The sequence below is a fragment of the Oncorhynchus tshawytscha genome, linkage group LG30, assembly GCF_018296145.1.
Source record: "Oncorhynchus tshawytscha isolate Ot180627B linkage group LG30, Otsh_v2.0, whole genome shotgun sequence".
NCBI classification, from domain to species: domain Eukaryota; kingdom Metazoa; phylum Chordata; class Actinopteri; order Salmoniformes; family Salmonidae; genus Oncorhynchus; species Oncorhynchus tshawytscha.
The window spans coordinates 3,976,809-3,993,908 of NC_056458.1; the positions used below are offsets into that span (position 1 = coordinate 3,976,809).

The window sequence follows — 17,100 nt, forward strand, 5'->3', positions numbered from 1 at the left end:
AGAACCACTCCTTTATTGGGGGTGTCTTGCTAATTGCCTATAATTTCCACATGTTGTCTATTCCATTTGCACAACAGCATGTGAAATTTATTGTCAATCAGTGTTGCTTCCTAAGTGGACAGTTTGATTTCACAGAAGTGTGATTGACATGGAGTTACATTGTGTTGTTTAAGTGTTCCCTTTATTTTTTTGAGCAGTGTATTTATTATTGCAAGGCAGAACACTTGATAAACAAGCCACATTTTATGTTTTATATTTCAAATGTGGTTTGAACTGGGTGTGACCTAGTAACCTCTATGTAAAAGTCCAGCAATTGGGGTGAGATAGGCAGGTTTGAGACTGATCTCAGGAATTAATAAGAAAAATACACTATTTCTCAGTCTTTATATGAATTAATAAATTAACTGCTAAATATTTCCAATAGATGGCAGCATAAGACCACTATGCATCAGGTATAGGCTATAGCAGCAATATGTTTGACATAAAGTAGCATGCAACCAAAGACTATATGTCCCATGATTTTCTAAAATGATTACTCATGACTTTTACAGTAATATTTATTTGTTTATTTATTTGGGCTCTCGAGTGGCGCAGCAGTCTAAGGTACTACATCACTACAGACCCGGTTTCGATCCCGGGCTGTTTTGCCGGCTGCAACCAGGAGACCCATGAGGCAGCGCACAATTGGCCCGGCATTGTCTGGGTTAGGGGAGGCTTTGGCCAGCCGGGATGTCCTTGTCCCATCGCGCTTTATCGACTTTGGGGGGGCCAGGCGCATGCACGCTGACTTCAGATGCCAGCTGTATGGTGTTTCCTCTGCCACATTGGTGCAGCTGGCTTCTGGGTTAAGTGTGCAGTGTGTCAAGAAGCAGCGTGGCTTGGCAGTGCCGTGTTTCGGGGGACGCATGGCTCTCAACCTTCCCCTCTCCCGAGTCCGTACAGGAGTTGCAGCAATGGGACAAGACTGTAACTACCAATTGGGGAGAAAAATGGGTAAAAGTAATACAACTAACCTCAACCTAGTATACAGTACCTTTGGAAAGTTTTCAGATCCCTTGACTTTTTCCACATTTTGTTAGGTTACCGCCTTATTTATAAAAATGATAAAATAGTTTTCCCCCCCTTATTCACACAATACCCCAGGTTTTTATACATTTTTGCTAATTTATTAAAAATCATAAATGGAAATATGACATTTACGTAAGTATTCAGACCCTTTTCCCTTGTACTTTGTTGAAGCACCTTTGGCAGAGATTATAGCCTCAAGTCTTATTGGGTATGACGCTACAAGCTTGGCACACCTGTATTTGGGGAGTTTTTTCCATTCTTCTCTGCGGAGTCTCTCAAGCTCAGGTTTGATGGGGAGTGTTGCTGCACAGCTATTTTCAGGTCTCTTCAGAGATGTTTGATCGGGTTCAAATCCGGGCTCTGCGTGGGCCACTCAAGGACATTCAGAGACTTGTCCTGAAGGCACTCTAGTGTTGTCTTGGCTGTGTGCTTATGCTCAATGTCCTGTTGGAAGGTGAACCTTCACCCCAGTCTGAGGTCCTGAGCACTCTGGAGCAGGTTTTCATCAAGGATCTCTCTGTACTTTGCTCTGTTCATTTTACCCTCAATCCTGACAAGTCTCCCAGTCCCTACCGCTGAAAAACATCCTTACAGCATGATGCTGCCACCACCATGCTTCACTGTAGTGATGGTGCCATGTTTCCTCCAGATGTGACGCTTGGAAATCAGGCCAAAGAGTTCTATCTTGGTTTCATCAGACCAGGTTATCTTGTTTCTCATGGTATGAGAGTCTTTAGGTGCCTTTTGGGAAAACTCCAACCGGGCTGTGATGTGCCTTTTATTGAGGAGTGGCTTCCGTCTGGCGACTCTACCATAAAGGCCATCGGGTTCTTGGTCACCTCTCTGTCTGCTACCTGACTGCTCAGTTTTGCCGGGCAGCCAGCTCTAGGAAGTGTCTTGGTGGTTCTAAACTTCTTCCGTTTAAGAATGATGGAGGTCACGGTGTTCTTGGCGACCTTCAATGCTGCAGACATTTTTTGGTTCTCTTCCCCAGATCTGTGTCTCGACACAATCCTGTCACAGAGCTCTAAGGACAATTCCTTTAACCTGGTGTCTTGTTTTTTGCTCTGACATGCTCTATCAACTGTGGGACCTTTTTATAGACAGGTGTGTGCCTTTCCAAATCATGTCCAATCAATTGAATTTACCACAGGTCGACTTCAATCAAGTTGTAGAAACATCTCAAGGATGATCAATGGAAACAGAATGCACCTGCGCTCAGTTTTGAGTCTCATTTGCAAAAATGTCTTTAAAACTGTTTTTATTTTCATTATGGGGTATTGTGTGTAGATTGCTGAGGATTTGTATTTTATGTTATCCATTTTAGAGAAATGGTCAGAAGTTTTTTCAATTTTTTTTCAATAATTCCTCATTATGCAGATGTAAGCACAGTTGACACAAGTCGTTCTTTTTCAGATTCGTCCTAAGAACAGATTGTAGTGGTAAAATAAAAAGGGATACATTTTTTGTGACATTTAGGGTAAATGGAATTCTAAGCATCACTCTAATCAGAAGAGTCTCGGCAAAGTTTATTTTCTATGGCCTTGCTCTAGTGTTCCAGCTCAGCCAACGTTCCTTGGACATTTTTCAGCCTTGGGTGAATTTTGACTCATTCTATTGTCCAGCCTACCGGTAGCTAGTTATCCGTACACTGGTAGACTGTCCTTCACCCCCGCCTGTCGAGCACTGTTTTCTCGCAGTTTTGTTAAAGATGTCGTGGGCAGGTGTTCGGCAGGCAGGAGCAAAGGACTCTGTGGTAGCTTTGCCAGCTAGTCCTCAGGAGGACTCTGGTACACAGCAGGCTGGAGGCAGGTGGCGACACCGTGTGCTAGCTAACTAGCAAGCCAGCTAATACACAGTGTTGCCTTAGCCTTCCGTCTGATGCTGTGCTAGCGGGAGGTGGGGACGACAGGTTGACGGTGTCCTTCACCCCCGCCTGTCGGGCACTGTTCTCCTGCAGCTCTGTTAACGACAGTGAGGGCAGGTGTTCGGCAGGCGGGAAGCGAAGGACACGGTCTAAAAACACTTTTTTAAACCTTTTTGACGCAAATTCAAAAGTGTCACACAAGCATGAAGATGCCGTAGTGCCGCTTGGTGGACAACAACTGCCATTGTTAGAGCGGAGAGACACTTTTCGTCATGTAGTGTACGTTTGTGGACACCTGCTCGTCGAACATCTCATTCCAAAATCATTGGCATTAATATGGAGTTGGTTCCCCTTTGCTGCTATAACAGCCTCCACTTTTCTAGGAAGGCTTTCTACTAGCAGAATATTGCCGCGGGGACTTGCTTCCATTCAGCCACAAGAGCATTAGTGAGGTCAGGCACTGATGTTGGGCGAAGTCAAGTTCTTCCACTCCGATCTCGATAAAACATTTTTGTATGGACCTCGCTTTGTGCATGGGGGCATTATCATTCTGAAAGAGGAAAGGGCCTTCCCAAAACTGTTGCCACAAAGTTGGAACCACAGAATCGTCTAAAATGTCATTGTATGCTGCAGCGTTAAGATTTCCCTTCACTGGAACTAAGGGGCCTGGCCCAGACCATGAAAAACAACCCCAGACCCTTATTCTTACTCCACCAAACTTTACAGTTGGCTCTAAGCATTCGGGTGGGTACCGTTCCGCTGGCACCCACCAAACTCAGATTTGTCCGTCAGAGAGCCAGATGGTGAAGCGTGATTCATCACTCCAGAAAACACGTTTCCACTGCTCCAGAGTCCAATGGCGGCGAGCTTTACACCTCTCCAGCCGACGCTTGGCATTGCGCATGCTGGTCTTAGGCTTGTGTGCGGCTGTTCGGCCATGGAAACCCATTGAAGCTCCCGACTAACAGTTCTTGTGCTGATGTTGCTTCTAGAGGCAATTTAGAAATCTGTAGTGAGTGTTGCAATCCACCAAGGACAGACCATTCTGTTCTACGATTCAGCCCTCGGTGGTCCCGTTCTGTGAGCTTGTGTTGCCTACCACTTCGCGGCTGAGCTGTTGTTGCTCCTAGATGTTTTCACTTCACAATAACAGCACTTACAGTTGACCGGGAAGCTCTAGCAGGGCATAAATTTGATTAACTGACTAGTTCTTATCACGGTGCCACAATAAAAGTCACTGAGCTATTCAGTAAGGCCATTTTACTACTAAAGTTTGTCTAGTGAGATTGCATGGCTTGGTGCTCGATTTTATATACCTGTCAGCAACGAATTTGGCTGAAATAAACAAATCCACTAATTTGAAGGGGTCTGTTGACACCTTGCCTACTTGCTAGCACCAACATAAGGTCGAAGCTAGCGTAGCCACAGATGGAACAATGAGCCAGATGTTTCACCGGATGTATAATTATCCAGTTGGCATTTCCACTCGCCACCAAATATGGTGATAAGAGGAAGCCTAGTGGGAGAAGATGGAACGAGATACATTTTTGCCAACATTCTGCAAATGTTCTGATCAATTAAACATTTGATCTCAATACGTTTTCTTGTTCCCAAAATTACACTGAGCAAAAATATAAACACAACATGTAAAAAGTGTTGGTCCGATGAAAAAATCCCAGACATTTTCATATTTCTCTCAGATTTTGTGCACAAATTTGTTTATATCCCTGTTAGTGAGCATTTCTCCTTTGCCAAGATAATCCATCCACCTGACGTGTGTGGCATATCAAGAAGCTGATTAAACAGCATGATCATTACACAAGTGCACCTTGTGCTGGGGACAATAAAAGATCACTTTAAAATGTGCAGTTTTGTCACAACACAATGCCACAGATGTCTCAAGTTTCGAGGAAGCCTTTCTAGGGAGTTTTTCCTAGCCACCGTGTTTCTACACCTGCATTGTTTGGGGTTTTAGGCTGGGTTTCTGTACAGCACTTTGAGATATCAGCTGATGTACGAAGGGCTATATAAATACATTTGATTTGATTTGCCATTGGCATGCTGACTGCAGGAATGTCCAACCGGCCTCAAAACCGCAGACCACGTGTACCCATGCCAGCCCCGGACCTCCACATCCGATTTCTTCACCTGCGATGGGGGGGGTTTCTGTCTGTAATAAAGCCATTTTGTGGGGGAAAAGCTCTGATTGGCTGCTACTGGCTCCACAAAGGATGAGCCTGGCTGGCAAGTGGGTGGCCTATGCCCTCCCAGGCCCCCACATGGCTGCACACCTGCCCAGTCATGTGAAATCCATAGATTAGGGCATAATTAATTTATTTGACTGATTTCCTTATATGAACTGTAAATCAGTGTATTTTTCTTCAGTTTACCCACAGAGTGGAGTACGTTTTGTAGACTTGACCCTTTTGCCTAAATCAGGGCCTAAAATTAACAGCTGACAGCTGTGGAGGTTCACAGTCAAGGCTCAACAGTGCAGCATTTCATGCAAATAGTGTGAGTTGTGATTTGTGGCTAAATAAATGCTGCAATATCTGTTTTCAAAGTATTTCTGCCGTTTTGTTTCATATCTTGTAATGCACAAAGAAATCTGAATCTTAACGTTATCCCACCTTACGCAGCAACACTGCCTGTCTGGGGGGCTGTGAGCACTGCTAGTGAAGTGCTAAAATATATGTTTTTAGAAGCAATGCGCACAGGCATAAAAGTTGGTCTAATTTACTCAAGTCTACTAAAGTGTGCCTTTGTCCTTGTGCATCTTGGATATTTACATTGTTTTGTTCACAAGCTAGCAGAAAGAGACATCGTCAGCCTCTACTAGTGAGATTCTCACAGGCAGTCGTGATGACTCGAGTCATATATTTGTATAACTAACGCCAGATAGACCACATCCTGTCTTTTCCAATGGGAGCAAATTAATCATTAATCACAGAACAAGCAAGGAGGTGAGAGCCTATTGGCGCGCTCTAGCATGTATTTGCATATTTCCCTTAAGGAACGCCTACTCTGTGAAGTGCAATAACTCAATTAGCCCTTGCACTCCTAAACAACCCATTTACAAAAAAACTTTGGCAAAGGGTAAAGTTTACAAAAGGTGGTCTGTTAGTAACATATTCTAGTTTTGGAAACAGAACTGTATTGACATCAAATGCTTCATCGATGAGAGAATTTGCAGGACGTCGACCCAAATCCATTTCTCCCCACTGCCGGCCACTGGGCTTGTTCTCGCCACCATATTTTGTTCGTGAGTGGAAACCAACTGGATGCTTCACATTTATATATGAAGTATTCTAATTGTTCTATCTATGCTCAGTGGCCCTGTTACCAAATAAAAGGGGCAGCTGAAAAATCGAGCAATATACCACATTTACTTCTTAATAGTAAGGCATAATTAAGTATGCTCATCTATTTTTTGTGTGTAATTATGGCGGATTTTTTTTTGTCTGGTAAAAAATCTGAGTGGCTGGTATATTAAAATAAATAAATCTAACTGCCACATTGGCTGGAATACAAAACAGTTTGGAGTGTAAGGGCGGATTGAGTTATTGCACACACGCACTTCAGAGCAGGCATTCCCTAACAGAAATATGCAAATACATGCTAGAGCGTGCCAATAGGATTTCGCTAGCTCGTGCTTGGCTCTGCCCACCTCCTTGCCTGTTGTGCCCAGTTTGATTCATTTGCTCCCATTGGAAACGACAGGCTGTGGTCTATATTGGTTTAGTTATAAAAATCTTTGGCGTGGAAATCTGAATTAACGCGTTCAAAGTGTCTTGGTCGTGAGTATCTGTAATTCATCAGGGCCCAGTTTCCCAAAAGCATTTTAAGGCTAAGTTTAATTTATAGAACCTTCTTAGGAACATTGTTAAATCGACAAGCTGTTTCCCAAAACCATCGTTACTAAAGTTGCTATTTATTTACTGACTACTCCTAGAACAGCATCGTAAGATGTTTTTTTTTTTTCAATTCCGCATCACTGTTTGTTTGTCTCTCTGTGACCTTTGCTAATTCGGAAACAAAGTTGACTACAATACAAAATTGGCAATGTCTTTGCAATTGAACAAGCAAAGGATACAAATATATTTCAAATGCAAACCGATATGACTGCATTAAAAAATTAAATCCAGTAGGCCAATAGGCTACATACAGTGCCCTCAGAAAGTTTTCAGACCCCTTTTCTTCTACTATATTTTGTTATGTTACAGCCTTATTCTAATATTGATTTTAAAAAGAAAATCCTTATCAATATACAGATTGCTCAACAATGACAAAGTGGAAACAGGTTTTTAGAAATGTTTGCACATTTCTTTTTAAATTAACAGATACCTTATTTACATAAGTATTCAGATATTTTGCCATGAGACTCAAAATTGAGCTCAGGTGCATCCTGTTTCCATTGATCATCCTTGAGATGTTTCTACAACTTGATTGGAGTCCACCTGTGGTAAATTCAATTGATTGGACATGATTTGGAAAGGCGCACACCTGTCTACAGTGCATTCGGAAAGTATTCAGACCGCTTGACTTTTTCTGATTTTTGTCCCAGATGGGTCTATACCCATGCCCCCTGTCCAGTGGCTATGCAAGGTAGCCATCACAGGGGTTCGGGGTCTGGCAGGGAAGCTTAATCCTTCTTCTTTACGCAATCCATGCATTAGGCTAAATTCACAAGATAAGCATAGGCCTATAAGGCGACTTCATAGGAAGTGTACATAAAATGCCATTATGTGCAGATTTGTAAGTTAACCTTCCGTTTCGACATACGGGCTAGGCCTAGCTGTTACTCTACAAACGAAAAAAGATAAACTAGAAAATTGGAAAAACTATATCAATCTCAATTTTGCAGGTTTGAACATTTTCAATTTTATGAGTGGATCAGACATTTTTTTTAAACATTTAAAATAATATTATGTAATTCAATTTGAATGATTGTATTATTATTGGATTGATACGTGTTACATGCACTGACAATGACAAGAAAAAATGTGAAAAGAATAGCCTAAATTCTTAATTTGTCCCTAAATAATACAGTGTGAAGGCTATGTGTAGGCTTACCACCCAACAACTGACACAATGAATCTGCATTCTTAATTTATCAGCATATGCCAGGAGGGTGGAGGCTAGAGTCTAAGACACTACAGGGCAAGGACACTCATTGCAGTGCTCTTCACATACTCCTCACAGACACATCATTGTAGAGCCTGAGGAAGAGCTCTCGTCTTTTTTCACCCTTACCAGGAAGATCCCCCTTTTTAAGTCACCCGAAAGAATGGAGGAAGGACCTTATAAGTGTGTTAGAGTGAGTGATTTAAGGTTTAACCTGGTACTTGCCTAATAAGCTGGAGTTATTAGGAAGATGGCTTATAAGGAAGTTGATGTATTTTTGATATTTTCTTAACAGGATGGAAACGGAACAGTGAATCGGGTCATTAGGATGGGGACCAGGAAGAGCCAGGTAAATTAATTCATTTATTTAGTTGTAAATGTATATCATTATAATAAGTATTTTTATTCACACCTGCACTGTTGGCGCTCAGAGCTTAAGATTTTCACTGTACACAGCAACTACATCTGTGCATGTGACTAAATAAAAATCGAATCATTAATTGATTCACAAGCTTGTTCTGATGATCCACTGTAGGATATTTGATCACTTCATGTCATTAATATTACCGTTCACTAATTCTGGTCACCAAATGTTGACTTAAAATCATTCAGTCATCATAGTAAAATGTCCTCTCAAAAAGCCCCTGTATCCATTAGGGCTCCATATTAGTAAGGATTTTTCAGTTGAGAGGTTAGGAAGGGAGGTCAACTTGAAAAGGGTGGGTCTGTGTGTACTCATCCGATAAGAGCTCATCCCTGATCTGTCACCATTGTGATAGTCACACAAGTGTCTGTGGCCATGTGTCACAGATACTGCACAGGCTATATAACTGATGACAATGCATACATTTGTGGTTAACTTGATGTTTATTCGTATCCCAATTAGCTGTTGCACATGCAGCATTTACTCTTCCTTGGGTCCACATAAAACAGAAAATACATGAAAAGGTAAAGAACAGTTGTAGATAAGAACGGCCTTAGATATTATTACATTCAAATTAAAAGTAATATATTGTCAAGGCACCAAGAGACAATTATTTAAAAACTATTTACACACTCTTCATGTATACATATTCACATACCTACAGTTGAAGTCGGGAGTTTACATACACCTTAGCCAAATACATTTAAACTCAGTTTTTCACAATTCCTGACATTTAATCCTAGTAAAAATTCCCTGTTTTAGGTCAGTTAGGATCACCACTTTATTTTAAGAAGGTGAAATGTCAGAATAATAGAAGAGTGATTTATTTCAGCTTTTATTTATTTAATCAGATTCCCCTGTTGGTCAGAATTTTACATACACTCAATTAGTATTTGGTAGCATTGCCTTAAAATTGTTTAACTTGGGTGAAACGCTTCGGGTAGCCTTCCACAAGCTTCCCACAATAAGTTGGGTGAATTTTGGCCCATTCCTCCTGACAGAGCTGGGGTAACTGAGTCGGGTTTGTAGGCCTCCTTGCTCATACACTCTTTTTCAGTTCTGCCCACAAATGTTTTATTGGATTGAGGTCAGGGCTTTGTGATGGCCACTCCAATACCTTGACTTTCTTGTCCTTAAGCCATTTTGCCACAACTTTGAAGTATGCTTGGGGTCATTGTCCATTTGGAAGACCCTTTTGCAACCAAGCTTTAACTTCCTGACTGATGTCTTGAGATGTTGCTTCAATATATCCACATAATTTTCCTACCTCATGATGCCATCTATTTTGTGAAGTGCACCAGTCCCTCCTGCAGCAAAGCACCCTCACAACATGATGCTGCCACCTCCATGCTTCACGGTTGGCTGGTGTTCTTCGGCTTGCAAGCCTCCCCCTTTTTTCTCCAAACATAACAATGGTCATTACGACAAAACAGTTCTGTTTTTGTTTCATCAGACCAGAGGACGTTTCTCCAAAAATACAATCTTTGTCCCCATGGGCAGTTGCAAAACGTAGTCTGGCTTTTTTATGGCGGTTTTGGAGCAGTGACTACTTCCTTGCTGAGCGGCCTTTCAGGTTATGTCGATATAGGAATCGTTTTACTGTGGATATAGATACTTTTGTACCTGTTTCCTCCAGCATCTTCACACGGTCCTTTACTGTTGTTCTGGGATTGATTTGCATTTCGCACCAAAGTACGTTCATCTCTAGGAGACAGAACGTGTCTCCTTCCTGAGCGGTATGATGGCTGCGTGGTCCCAGGGTATTTGTACTTGCGTACTATTGTTTGTACAGATAAACATTGTACCTTCAGGGGTTTGGAAATTGCTCCCAAGGATGAACCAGACTTGTGGAGGTCTACAATTATTTTTCTGGGGTCTTGGCTGATTTCTTTTGATTTTCCCATGATGTCAAGCAAAGAGGCACTGAGTTTGAAGGTCGGCCTTGAAATACATCCACAGGTACACCTCCAATAGGCTAATTTACATCATTTGAGTCAATCAGAAGCTTCTAAAGTCATGACACCATTTAGTGTATGTAAACTTCTGACCCACTGGAATTGTGATGCAGTGAATTATAAGTGAAATAATCTGTCTGTAAACAATTGTTGGAAAAATTACTTGTGTCATGCACAAAGTAGATGTCTTAACCGACTTGCCAAAACTATAGTTTGTTAACAAGAAATGTGTGGAGTAGTTGAAAAACACGTTTTAATGACTCCAACCTAAGTGTATGTAAACTTCCGACTTCAACTGTACATACAGTACAGTTCTTTTAGATCTTTAGAAAGAGAAGAGGTGCAAGTTTTTACTGAACTTGCTTTTTGCCACCTCTGGTGGCAGAACATTCCATGATGACATTGCTCTACATAACTGATTGACGCATTAAATCAGTTTTTTGTTTGTTTGGGTAGCGTGAAGAAACCCATAGTGGCGTGCCTAGTGGGATATGTATGTCTAACTGAAGTGTATGCAAATATATTATACAAGTGGTTTGGAATTTTCAATACACAAATGTTTTTAAAAAGACTAGAAGAGAAATAGTCAATCTCTCTTCAACCAGGAAAGACTATAATTGATGTTGTTGATATTAGTTCTGTGTGTGCAGTTAAGGGCAAGTTGTGCTGCTCTGTTTTGAGCCAGCTGCAGCTTTACTAGGTCATTCTTTGCTGCAGCTGACCATATTACTGGACAGTAATCAAGATCGGACAAGACCAGCGCCTGAACAACTAGTACAGTCGAGTTTAGTCAAAAACACAAACTTTTTGTAACAGACATACCTCACCCCTTCTTTAATGCAACCTAGTCAATATGACTTACTTGACCATGATAACTGACCATCCAATGTTACTCCTCGGAGCTCAGCTTCCTCAACTTGCTCAATGGTCACACTCGTTATGCACAGCTCCATTGACCCATTTACTGTGTTGGTGTTGCTCATAAAATGTATCATCACTTCAGAATTAGCAGAGAGCCTACTCTAGAAATGTGACATGTTTAAAGAGTATATTGTTCCAAATACTGTCTATAAAGGCAAAATACGAAAGTGTATTTTTTTAGATATTAATATTTTTTATGTTCAATGTGAGCATTTTTATTTCAGAATCTAGATATACTCCATATGTTAGACCACACTATAAGGAGGATAATGACACCAAGATGTTGTCTGTCTTATGTACGATTCACATATCATAACATCTTACAGGAGTCATGTATAGGTCTAAAAAAGGACCTGAAATGGTCACTTTCATGATGATAAAAAAAAAAAAATGTTTGTCAAGCATCCTTCCTCCCAATTAAGTTTATATGTGAAAATTGCCAGAACAATCCGAGATACCAAAATATTTTCTGCCTACTCCGGTGTGGACTCCCCCTTGTACTGTACTGATTCAGATGACTGATGATTGGCTAAAGGAAATGTATAATAAGATGATAGTTGGACCTGTTTTGTTAGATTTCAGTGCAGCCTTTAATGTTATTGATCATCATTTGTTATTGAAAAAACATCACCTTTACATCACATGGTTGGAGAGTTACAGCTAGCTGCCTAAATAATGCAAACATTTGAGTAAATGAGGGATACAAAGTATATTGAATGCAGGTGCTTCCACACAGGCATGGTTCCTGAGTTAATTAAGCAATTAACAACGCATCACGCTTATCATGTATAAAAATGTTGGGCAGGCCATTATTTTCGCTACCATAGCTATGCCCTCATAGGATGACATGGCCCCCATCCACAGGACACGAGTGGTCACTGAATTGTTATCGGTGTATGAGGAGGAATAATAATGACGGTTTATGCCCTGCTATTGTTTTAATTTGGATTTTATTTTTGTACCCAAATATACTTTATTTTGTGTTTAATAGTAGTTAACTTGTTATTTAGAAAAATAGCATTTACTAAGAATAGGCAGCAAACAAATTGGATGGCTGTTAGAGACAGCAAATGGTGCTTTACAATTTTATGTAGTGGAATGACTTTAGCTTCCTTCCTCACCCTTGGGGACACACTCCTTTTAGGCTTTGTTTAAAGACATGACAAATAGGGGTGGCAATACAGTCTGCTACCATTCTCAATAGTTTCCCATCTAGGTTGTTAATACCAATAAATGGTGGCTTATCATTATTGATGGATAACAATAGTTCTTCAACCTCTCCCACACTAACTTGACCAAATGCAAAACCTGCTATTCTTTCTCTCATTATTAGATCTTTTATACAAAAATACGATGGTTCACTGTTCAATGTTCACTATTTTTATTTTTTCACATTAATGTCCATGTCGTAGCCTTTATCAAGGAAAGTGCCCACATTTGCTCTAAGCAATGATGATAAATCAGTTTCACCTGGCACATCATTCCTTTCATATCTACATAATGTATGTAATAATATAAAATAATGTATTTTTATATTTCAGTTGGCTCGCATCCAGACTGATTATGTGGCAGAGAAACTGAAGACACTTTATCCAGATGTCCATCTTGAAATAGGTGAGAAAAGTAGAGATGCGTAATACAAGAACACTCATACAGCCATACACTCTCTCTCGCTCTCTCACTTTTCCTCCCGCTCTCTCTTTCCCTCCCTGACTCTCTCTCTGTATTTCTTTCCTCTGTTTGTCAGCCTTTCAGTTACTGAACAAATAGTAGATTGTGTTTGGAAGAAGATGGTGTAAAGCATACAACTGTACTGACACACAGTTTACTGTCTTTCGGCTTTGTTGCTCTGACTGTCTTTTAAAGAGAATCTGCTGAAATGGAACTGATGACCTCACTACCACTGTCATTCATAGTCATGATTGTAATACACTACTTTTTCATTAATTCCAGTTGCCATGTCCACAATTGGTGACAAAATCTTGGACACTGCATTATCAAAGGTTAGTTCAGAATAAATAATGCTTGAATTGTATTTGTAGGTTTGAGATCATTGTCAATCCATTGCAGGATGCTATTTTTATTAACTTTATCAGTGCTGTTGGTATGGCAACGTGGCTGGTATGTCTGTATTTAGCGTCTCAAAATGTGTCTTGGTTGTTTCAGATAGGTGAGAAAAGTCTTTTCACAAAGGAGCTCGAGAATGCTCTGGAGAGGAATGAGTAAGTATGGACAATGTTAATGAAAGTATTGATTTGAGTGACACTCTCCTGGTGACAAGTAGCAAGTCTGATAAAAAGCTCCCTCTGTTGACACAACTCTGAACTTTATCAGATTTCATTGCGTAAGAACACGTACAGGTAACTGCCAAAATAAAAGAAACAAAGAATATTGAAAGCAAGTGCTTCCGTACATGTGTGGTTCCTGAGTTAATTAAGCAATTAACATTGCATCATGCTTAAGGTCATGTATAAAAATGGTGGGCAGGCCATTATTTTGGCTACCATGGCTATGCCCCCAAAGGATGACAAAGCCCCCATCCCATCATGCTTAGAGTCATGTGTAAAAATGCTCAGTTGCCCATTATTTTGACTACCATGGCTAGACCACCAGATCTCAACCAACTTGAGGAACTTATGGAAGATTCTGAAGCGTTTTCTATCACCATCAACAAAACACCAAATTATGTAATTTCTCGTTGAAGAATTGTGTTGCATCTCTCCAATAGAGTTCAAGACACTTGTAGAACCTATGCCAAGGTACATTGAAGCTGTTCTGGCGGCTCGTGGTGGCCCAACATCGTATTAAGACACTATGTTGGTGTTTCCTTTATTTTGTCAGTAACTTGTAGATGAGTGCGTTAGAGGTTGGAAAATAAAGAGCAGTTCTTTATTATAGTATTAACTATATTGTGAAATGGGGGTTTATTTTGGTGTTTGGAAATGACAAGGCTATGGAGTTAATACAAAAACTTGGAGTGTACAACTATTCTATAACCAGCATCTCTCTTTCTAACAGGGTAGACCTAGTAGTGCACTCTCTCAAAGACCTCCCTACAACTCTGCCCAATGGCTTCACTATAGGAGCAGTGCTTCAGTGAGTACAAACCCTACTTAGTACATCATCAGCACTGTCCATTGTCATCCACACTCTTCTTATAGTTGGACTAAGCAGTGACAGTGTTTTGGGATGGATAGTACCAACAACAACAGCCGGAAGCTGATGTCTTCCAATAAATGTCCATTCATACAAATCAATTATGAATTGATCTATGGAAATTCTTTTTAGTTTTCACATTCATTGAGTCTGGGCCTATGTCTTTTTTGCTAAATAAGTTTCCCTTTTGAATACTAAGATTCTCTGTGTATATGTTTTCTCTTCCTTTCCAATGTTTCTCAAAGGCGTGAAAGCCCACATGATGCAGTGGTGCTACATCCAAAGAACAGTGGACTGACCCTGGACACTTTGCCAGATGGCAGGTAGGTGTGCCACTATGCCAGGGAGAATAGTGAATGAAAGAGACCAATTCTCAGTGTTCTGTGGTAAACTTGACACACATCACACAGCCTATGATGTCTTCATCAAGCTTTAAGACTAGGACATGGCATATCCTATGATATTCAGTTGGAGCAATTGCAAAACTGCACCTGCAAAAAAAGACAAAACTTAGTTGTTTTTTGTTTTGTTTTTTTGCGACCATGTCCTTTAGAATTACTGACTGTTACAATGCAATGGTCAATGTGTATATCTATATTTGATCCTTTTGAGAACTTCAATGGATGATTTTCAGACCAAACTCCACTGACGTCTGCGTCTGTTCTGTTCTCACAGTGTGATTGGTACTAGCTCTCTGCGTCGAGCTGCTCAGCTGAAGAAGAGGTTTCCTCATCTGGAGTTTAAAGACATTGTATCGTTTTCTAATGCAGAACTGCTATGATTTACTGTCTGTCCATAAAATGAAAAAAAAGTCATATTTATGAATAATCATATCAGAGACGTATGTAATGATTTTGCAAGAAATATGACAATTTCTACATACGTAACCAATAATTACATGGCCATTTGGTTCCTCTCAAAACATCTGAATAGTCGATGGTACCGAGATTATATCCGTTTACAACTTATTTGGCACTTTACAGGACCCCACGGCTATTTACAGTTATATGTATAATTCATACAATCTTAAAGTTAAATTCACTTGTTTTCATCATTTGGCTGCTTGGCTCAGGGTCATTTTAACACTGTGTTACGAATGCCCCCAACTCGGCAGCCATGTCACAACCTCATGTGCCTAGCAAGAGACAACAAATTAAATCAAATTTTATTGGTCACATACACACATTTCGCAGATGTTATTGCAGTGTAGTGAAACGCTTGTGAACATTTTTATGTAAGAAATAACACATAAAAAAACTGAATACTGCAAAGTTGCTTAGGCGCTAGAAGCAGAGCGGCCATATCTGTCATGCCATCTTGAATAGTGACGACGTCAATATTTAGCCAACATATATAGTGAACAAATTATGCTAGTTGGATTTATTAGACATTAATGCTCAGCGCAATATAAGAAAAATACAGCCATTTTTTTTAAATACGAAAAACTACTTTCACCCCTGAAAAAAAAAAGTTTACAAAATTGCCCATAAAATGTGAGATATTTGGCTGTAACTTTTCAAGCAGGAAAAAAACTAAATGGGCATGTACTGTGTGTTTCATCACTCTAGCTAGCTTCTGTTTGGCAAAATTCAAGGTGTTACAATTGCCCCCAGTCTCCCCTAGTAATTGTTCCTTAACCTGAGCCCTATAGCGAGGTAACCTCAACACTCGTCTGAAGAAGCTGGATGAAAAGGAGGACTATGCTGCCATCATCCTGGCGGCAGCAGGGCTGAAGAGGATGGGGTGGGAGGCACGAGTCAGCCAGGTACAATGCAACCTGCCTCCCCAAACATCTCTGGTGTGCCTGGCCCTCAAGGCAAATGTCATGGCATAACACAAGACACAAAACGTTTCACCAAACAATACAATTTCAGAGTGCATACCTATAAATTGACTAGGTATCCCCCTTTCCTTAAGTTGATAAATATGCTAGGAACATTTATTTGATAATGTTGTTGTGTTGTATGTCTCTTGGTAGCTATAGAAGCTGCTGTAGAAATTAAATGTTTGTTGGGTTTGTCTCTACAGGTTCTTGGCCCTGAGGACTGTATGTATGCTGTTGGCCAGGTGGGTACAGTTTTTAGCTATTGTTGTTGTTTACAGGAAGCACCTGGGGTGCCAGCCGTTATAACCGTTACACCATGAGTGCCACACCGTGCACATCTATTCTGCATGTTGGCGTAGATTCACTGTAAAATATTTCATCTTGGGAGACTGAAGGCTTATGAATCCTTTGATGATATTTAAAGGTCCAATACAGCTGTTTTTATCTCAATATTAAAAAATGTCTTGGTAACAATAAAGCACATTACTCTGATTGTTTTCAATCAAATATTAAAAAATAAATAAAAATAGAGACATTTCTCAAGCAAGAATTCTGTTAGGACTGTCTGGGAGTGGTCTGATTGGGGAGGGGAACATTGAAAACTAGCTATTATTGGCAGAGAACTTTGGACCTCTTTCTTGTTGGTTTATTAACTAATTTACTAAAAGGGCATTATCATTTTCACAATTTCACAGTATTATTCCAACATCAATGTGGAAATATACACTCAGTGGACAGTTTATTAGGTACACTCATCTAG

At 40.3% G+C, this 17,100-nt stretch overlaps 1 protein-coding gene across 5 annotated transcripts in view; it reads left to right on the plus strand.

Annotated features, from left to right (window-relative positions):
• Positions 1–17,100, plus strand: part of hmbsa (hydroxymethylbilane synthase a) — a 55,447-nt gene that overhangs the window by 35,882 nt on the left and 2,465 nt on the right. Inside the window, exons 1-11 of one of the 5 annotated variants that reach the window (XM_024394820.2) lie at positions 6,050–6,197; positions 8,053–8,252; positions 8,355–8,408; positions 12,901–12,973; positions 13,313–13,362; positions 13,526–13,581; positions 14,378–14,455; positions 14,761–14,838; positions 15,191–15,266; positions 16,167–16,280; positions 16,544–16,582. In XM_024394820.2, coding sequence (XP_024250588.1) covers positions 8,223–8,252; positions 8,355–8,408; positions 12,901–12,973; positions 13,313–13,362; positions 13,526–13,581; positions 14,378–14,455; positions 14,761–14,838; positions 15,191–15,266; positions 16,167–16,280; positions 16,544–16,582 — 648 coding nt within the window. In that variant the 5' untranslated portion in view covers positions 6,050–6,197; positions 8,053–8,222. Of the gene's footprint in view, positions 1–6,048; positions 6,198–6,595; positions 6,733–7,475; positions 7,800–8,052; positions 8,253–8,354; positions 8,409–12,900; positions 12,974–13,312; positions 13,363–13,525; positions 13,582–14,377; positions 14,456–14,760; positions 14,839–15,190; positions 15,267–16,166; positions 16,281–16,543; positions 16,583–17,100 lie in introns of those variants that run through there. The other 4 variants (XM_024394819.2, XM_024394821.2, XM_024394823.2 and 1 more) reach the window with 4 other exon arrangements.